Source organism: Poecilia reticulata, linkage group LG16 (assembly GCF_000633615.1).
Source record: "Poecilia reticulata strain Guanapo linkage group LG16, Guppy_female_1.0+MT, whole genome shotgun sequence".
In the NCBI taxonomy this organism is placed as follows: domain Eukaryota; kingdom Metazoa; phylum Chordata; class Actinopteri; order Cyprinodontiformes; family Poeciliidae; genus Poecilia; species Poecilia reticulata.
The window spans coordinates 5,039,948-5,047,412 of NC_024346.1; the positions used below are offsets into that span (position 1 = coordinate 5,039,948).

Below are 7,465 nucleotides of genomic sequence, written 5' to 3' on the forward strand. Positions count from 1 at the left end.
TAAAGACAAACAGAACATTTCTGAAAGGCCAAAAAACGGACTTCAGTCCCAAATGCGGTTCTTTGGACTGAGAGGCCAGTAAATATTAACAAACAATTTCTGGTAATCTGCAAGTGCAGTTGAACTTACAGAAATAAAAGAGGATTATCTAGACGGTGAGATGTGATTGGATGATGAAAAGGTGGAAGAAAGTTTTGTGACAAACCAAGTCAAACCATAAAGACCTTCTGCTCCGGTGATGAAAAATCAGTCCTCCAAGAAATCAGGGTAAGATCTGAATTTCCCACATCTTTCATTCAATTTGATCATATTTCAAGTAACATCAAGCTAACAATTTAAATTTTAACCCTCCTGTTATGTTCGTTTCTGAGGTACAGCAATAATGTTCGTGGGTCAATTTGACCCAGGGAGTGTTTTATCATGTCAGGAACCAAAAAATTCCTCCAAAACATTTTTTTATTTGATTATTAACTCTAATACTAACCATGTCAATCAAAATTTGTGCAATTATGTTTTTTATTTCTCAGAAATTAAATCCTGTAAGTAGGCTGAGTAAAATAACCAGAATTTACCATAACTACTGCTTAATAACTGTACAGAAGTTCAGAAACTTTTGTTCCTATTTTGTCTGTTTTGCAGAATCATGAAACACGTTGTCCTGTTTCATTTGCTGCTCTTGTTTAGAATGTATTCACCCAAAATTATAATCTAAAAATATGTATTAATCTGTTGAGACTGTAAACATAGGACAGCTGATTTTAAAGAAGCAACTCTTATCCACAGATTAGACTTAGATTAAATATTTAAGATTTAACATTTCATCTTAAAGAGGCTGCTTCTTTTGTACCTGTCACTCTTTATCACAATTAATCACAGAACCTGTTCTGTGATTTATTATCTGTCTGTGTTTGGATCCTGAAAAGATTCACTGTTCCATTAAAAATTAGGATGATAATTTGATTATTGGTGTTATTTCCTGGCACATCATTCAAATCTTTAGCAAAGTTATTTACTTGCTCCAAATCCTTTCAATTCAGCTTATCTACATACAACATAAAATTCACCTCGAGTTATTTTAATGGACACACAGGTAAAAGTTATATACAATCAAATAAAACTTAGTTACATGTACAAATTCAGCTGTAGAAATTCAAATTGGATGTTTAGTTGGAATGAAATTGTCATGATGTGATGTCTGTGGTGAGACTGAACGCAGGAGGACCCAGGATGCAGATAAACGATGATGAATTTAATGAGCAGAATAGCTCAAACGGTCCAGATCTCAGGCAGAGCGGAAACACAGAGACTCTGCACCGGTAGCAACTGAAAACAACAAAGACTGACACGGACTTCCCAGTTCGACTGTGACGGCCGACTGACAAACGACATACAACGGTCTGTACGACAAGGACCTGACAACAGACAAGGGCAACAGGTGGACTTAAATACACGGCGGGGAATCAGGGAGACTAGACACAGCAGGGAATGATCAAGGAGCAGACAGGACAACACAGAGACTCACAAGAACAAAAATCTAGAAATAAACACACAGAAAACTCAAATCCTCACAGAAATGCTTTTAATACAATGTAGACAAGTTGACTTTATCATGCCACCTGGAAACGTTTGACTATAGAAGGAACATATTTGAATGGTTCACTATTATTGAGTTGAGAGTTGGTGGATCTACAGACAAGATAAAATATAAGGAATATAAGTGCAATTATCACTATTTAGTAAACGTTGTCAATCTACGACACATAATTAGTTTTCTAGTTACTAAATAAATTCTATCAGAACTCAACAGAATAATTAACATTGAGATAAAAATAGGATTAAACTATTCTTAACTTTTTCCCCCCAGAAAATGTGGCTTTACGTGGCAAAGCCCCTCAGGCTTAACGGTACATTGGAGAATGGGATATGTTTGGAGCTGCTTCTAACGCCATTGATGGGAACAGAAATTCTGCCTTCAGAGACGAATCTTGCAGCCACACTGAACAGCAGTCCAACCCCTGGTGGAGAGTGGACCTGCTGGACTCGTATGTCGTCACCCAGGTCATCATCACCAACAGAGGAGACTGCTGTGAAGAGAGGATCAACGGAGCAGAGATTCGCATCGGAAACTCTATACAAAACAATGGCATTGAAAACCCACGGTGAGAGATTATAATATTTCTGATTTCATATACTTATGTCATACCATGAAGTCTTTGAGAGCAACTCCAAGGAGATCCTAGATATGACTGACAATGTTTTTCTCTTTCAGGGCTGCTACAATCTCCTCCATTGCAAGTGGGGCCTCTAAAGCAACAAATATTCCTGGCCACGTTGAGGGACGTTATGTCACTATCATAATATCTGGATCAGAAAAGATTCTGACTCTCTGTGAAGTGGAGGTCTACGGGTACCGCGCCCCGACCGGTGAGAAAGTTTAGGTTACAGTTATGGTTTAAAACTGAGGTTGATCACTGTTGAATGATTTTCATATTGTTTCAGTTGAAGACTTGAGAAATTGTCTTTTATGGCAAATAGAAATATACTGAGACAGAATCCGGATTTCTTTTAAACACAAAACCGCAGATTCTACAGGAAAGAGATTTGTGTCCACAAATGAACATGATGCCATCACAAAGTTTGTCTGCTGAACATCCTTCATCCTAATCTCCCAACACATCCTAAATATGCTCTGTTGGATTAAGATCAGCTGATCTTTTGGATTTACTTCTCGAAAAGCCGAAGTTTGGCAATAAAATATTTCATCACCATCCTAAAATAATGGCCTACGTCACTTTTTTTTGGCAAAAAACGACATTGGTCGTTGTTGTAGGAAAGTGACAATTTCCTCCTACCATTGTACACTGCTCAAAAAAATAAAGGGAACACTTAAACAACACAATATAACTCAAAGTAAATCAAACTTCTGTGAAATCAAACTGTCCACTTAGGAAGCAACACTGATTGACCACGGGGACCCTCGTCGGGTCAATCAGTGTTCCTTCCTAAGTGGACAGTTTGATTTCACAGAAGTTTGATTTACTTTGAGTTATATTGTGTTAAGTGTTCCCTTTATTTTTTTGAGCAGTATATAATCAAAACTGTTGATTCGTGGAAGGAGATCTGTGCTCTCTTCTTGTTTACACCAAACTCTAACCCCACCACGAATGTTGTAGCTGAAATCCAACATTCATGGACCAAGCAACGTTTAATAATGCTCAGCTTATTCAAAAAGTAAAACCAAGGTTTAGTTATATTTTTCACATCATAAGCTTTCATTATGACTCCTGGACCAGAGATTTTACCAGATACAAATACACACAAAGAAGCAAACAAAAGTCAGAATATGGGACAGTGAAACGTTGGTAAAATGTATTTCATCATGATAAATCATCCCCAGAGAGTAACAAAAACTGAAAAAAATACGTCAGATTTTTATTTCAACTCCTGCTGATTTTTTTATCTTCAATGTTTTCCTTGAACAGGTCAGAACCTTGTCCTTCTAGTCCTCTCAGCACGAAACCGGTGATCCATCTAAGGCCATTGATGGGAATCTCAGAAACGACTGGACTCAGGCTTCCTGCTCGCACACATCAAACGACGAAAGCCTCTGGTGGCGACTGGATATGCTGAAAACGCGTAAAGTGTTTTCCGTTAAGGTCGTCAACAAGGATTCATTTCAAGAACGACTCAGCGGCGCCGAGATCCATATTGGAGATTCTCTTGAGCACAACGGGAACAACGATGCCAGGTAGTTTTCTGATTTTGTGAAAGGAAAGTTGTTGATTTGACAACTCATTCAGTTGTTGTTGGTTTTATTAAATGTAGTGTCAGCCTTGAGAATGTAATGAATATTATTTTCTGTTTCTTTTAACGGATGTGCTGTGATCACAGTTTCTCCAGGAAAGAGTCTTTATGAGTTTGACTGTAACGGGATGGAGGGACGCTACGTAAACGTCGTCATCCCCAGCAGGAGCGAGTACCTTACGTCTCGCTGAGGTTTACGGCTCCACGCTGGAATAAAGCCTGTAGTGGCAACAAATGGTTGTTTGTGTTGCTCACAAAAAACCTGATGCTTCTGCTCAATAAAAGGCTTTCAAATGTACTTAAGGTGTTGATTTTTTTTCCCCTAATTTTATTTCTTATGTGTCTAGTTTCTAAAACAAGTCGGATTAACAGCTGCAGTTTTTCTGGTAATGACAATAAATTGAAACAAAAGCATTTGCAGCTGACCATATTCTTCAGCTGCAAACCAACAAACAAAAAAAAACACAACCCTTTTTATATGACACAGGTAAAAGGGTTAAGAAATCACCCTAGAAATAAAAAAGTATATAGTTGCAGTAGATTAATCTCACTGAAATTTTATAAAACTCTTAACTTTTAAATTAACTTTTAAAAGAAATTTAAATTAGTTAATTGCAAAGTCTGTTATTAATGAATCCTAATAATCTTTTAATCAAAAAATGTAACAAAATAAACATTTTCAATTCCAAACCCATTTTTACTGCTAAATTATTGAATAAATACATATAAGCTCAACAAATATATATATACACACACACAACATGTGTTGCATTGAGATCCTCTGTTAGGCTTTAATTGCAAAAATTAATCCCAGGTGAGCAAAGAGAAGCGGCTTTGTCTTCTTGATTTTTATTGACGGCTGACATGAAATGCTATTCATTTTCACCATCCATAATATTCCTGTATTTTTTATTTTATTAAGTTTTTGCAACCACACATTTAGTTAAATAAATACACAAAGTAGCACACTGTTTGGAAAGAAGAAAACTGGGTTCCCACATTTTTTGAGAGAAAAACAACTTTATTTAGATTGAGTTCAATAATTATGTATTCAACATTTCCACAACTTGCCTCTTTTTACAACACCAAAAGCAAATACAGAAGATCTATTGTCCATGCAGTCAGAAAACCATGAGTAATGCATGTTTCATGTCAAACTTTACCTAAAGTTTTACTTTCTAATTTGCCAGGTTAGTTTTCATAGTGTTTTACATACAGAGGAAGGAGGATCAGAATAGCAAATCTCCCTAACAAACTTAAACTGCTGCAACAAACATATAGCCTCAGGTCACTCTTTGGAAACCACTAGTAATACTAAAAACTGAGCAGAAGTGAGTTATTATTGCTATAAGTATTTTAGGTTTAGCCAAACTCAGAAGACTTCACATCAGTCTTCTGAGTTTCACAATAACCGTCATGACTTTCACCTTTGTTGTAAACTTTAATATTGCTTTAAATCTTATAACTGCTTTGTTTGCACCCTTATAGGACATCTATGTTTTCTGTGAAAGTCATGACGGTTATGGAAAACATTATCATTATTATGATATTGCAGCTTACAGGTCAGTTTCTGTTTTAAGCAACCTGCTCTAAAACAAAACTACGATCATCCAATTTACTTTTCATGTGTTTTTATATCTTATCAACAAAAAGAAAGAAAGAAAAGTTTCTTTCTGGCTTTCCAGGCCTGTGTTCTCGTTGTTTCTGTGTGCAACAACACCAGTAAGCCTTTTATGACACCTGGACCGAGGCGCAGAGCTACTGCAGAGAGACATGCATTGACCTGGCCACCATGGAAGACATGAAGGAGATGGACGTGGTCCTGGAAGACGTTGGAGACGACTCCAGTGATGCCGTGTGGTTTGGGCTGCAGACAGGCAGCACGAGAACATGGCACTGGTCTCTTGCAGACAAAGATTTCTACAAGGAGGGAGAAGACGATTATCTCAAATGGGGCTCAAAGAGTGGCTACAACTGAGGCGTTTACGACAACGGAGAACTAAATATGGGTGGTTGCACAGACTACAGGCATTCGGTCTGCTTTGACAGTACGTGGCATTTTCCATCGGTCAATCAGAGGAGTAGCAGTCAGGATGCGCCCCCACAGTGTGACATGTTCAAATTCATTTACATTTTGAAATTACAGTTTGTGCCAGCTTAGGTCAAGATGCTTTACTGCTGTCTGGCTTTCCAGGCAGCTGCAGAACACTTCAGCGCATTTCTTTTCTAAGAGCTCCTTCAACGAACCCATTTTTGCTAAAATTAGACAAATAACAATAACAATAAGTGTTAAGAAGTTTCTCTTCTGATACCAAATGTGAGAAAACCTTTGGGTCTTTCTAAAATTGCAAGTACATCTCTGTCAATTAGAATACATTTTCATTAGCTGATAGTCATAATCACCATAGCCAAAAATAATAGAAGTTTCTGATTTAATTATATGCACCGGTAGCCAAAAACAGATTTCTTAAAAACTTTAAAAAGGAGGTATAAACGTCAAAACAATATTATTGTATTATTAACTGAAATGTTTCTTAAATATTATTTTCATTACAAGTTAACTTGCTCAAAAAGGGAAGGTGATTTATAACAGATATTTTATAAAAATATAAAACAACCTGAGAAAAATAAACATTTACAGTAACTGATCTATTAGCTGGTGAGACTTTGATTTGCCTGGAGCCATTCCTCAAACCTGGTTTAAACTGTGAAACTTTACTTTTTAGGAACAAAACATGGAGTGGATCAGTACATCCTCTATCCAGAGCTAAAGAGTTGGACCGCTGCTCGGGATTTCTGCAGGAAAATCTACACAGACCTGGTCAACTTGAGGAATGATGCAGAATACCAGACGGTCCAGGAGCTGGTTAATGGAACAGCTGTGCATGTTGGGCTGTTCAGGGACTCCTGGGTTTGGTTGGACACGACAGACTCTTCGTTCAGGTACTGGCGGGGAAAGCAGGCGATTTACGCCTCAAGTTTAGGGAACTGCGCTGCTCTTTTGAAGAAAGAATCTGGCAAATGGGGAGACAGGAACTGCACAGAAGCACAGCTGTTCGTCTGCAAATGCAGTAAGTAACAAGTACAACCAAAATAAAATGATAATATAAGCTACCATCAAAATTAAGTCACACATTTTAGTATTTCCTTTAGCCTAGATTAAGACACACATTTGTCTGCCATCGCAGTGTCACATTTAAAGCTCTTCCAAACACTTATCAACCTAATAAATCCTGAATGTTTACTTCAAATCACACCAGTGTCATCTGGGAAGAAGAAATTTAACTGACGGACTAACGTAGTCACTCTGTAAACTTTGGATCATACAGATAGGCATGATAATTGCATCACTTCATGTGCATTTTATTTTCTGTTTAGCCTCACCGATCCGTGGTTTTCTTCAGGATACACAGCTGTTTAACACCAGTCGCCTGGATCCTCTAATATTGTGAAAGTGATATCAGTCCTACTTAACAAAACTGTCATTTTTCTGTTTTGATTTCACCAAACTTCTCACCGCAACCACAATCATTCAAGATTTCTTTTACACCTTATTTCTTATGCAAAGATGATTTTTATAATCCTTTATCCTTCCAGTTTTTCATGATGCTCTTATTAATCCAGGTTCAGTTGTTTCATCAATCCCCTTGAAAGCTGATGA

General features: G+C 37.3%; 2 protein-coding genes across 2 annotated transcripts; both read left to right on the forward strand.

The window, feature by feature from the left end:
* The first annotated feature begins 467 nt into the window (after positions 1-467).
* Positions 468-4,102, forward strand: LOC103477726 (fucolectin-like). The gene is made up of 4 exons (XM_017309510.1): positions 468-2,159; positions 2,270-2,424; positions 3,483-3,748; positions 3,892-4,102. The coding sequence occupies exons 1-3, from the start codon at positions 1,924-1,926 to the stop codon at positions 3,524-3,526; spliced, it is 435 nt and encodes a 144-aa protein (XP_017164999.1). The 5' UTR covers positions 468-1,923; the 3' UTR covers positions 3,527-3,748; positions 3,892-4,102.
* Positions 4,103-5,331: 1,229 nt separating this feature from the next.
* On the forward strand, positions 5,332-7,465 carry LOC103477671 (ovocleidin-17-like). The gene is made up of 3 exons (XM_008430930.2): positions 5,332-5,366; positions 5,490-5,852; positions 6,531-7,465. The coding sequence occupies exons 2-3, from the start codon at positions 5,810-5,812 to the stop codon at positions 6,881-6,883; spliced, it is 396 nt and encodes a 131-aa protein (XP_008429152.1). The 5' UTR covers positions 5,332-5,366; positions 5,490-5,809; the 3' UTR covers positions 6,884-7,465.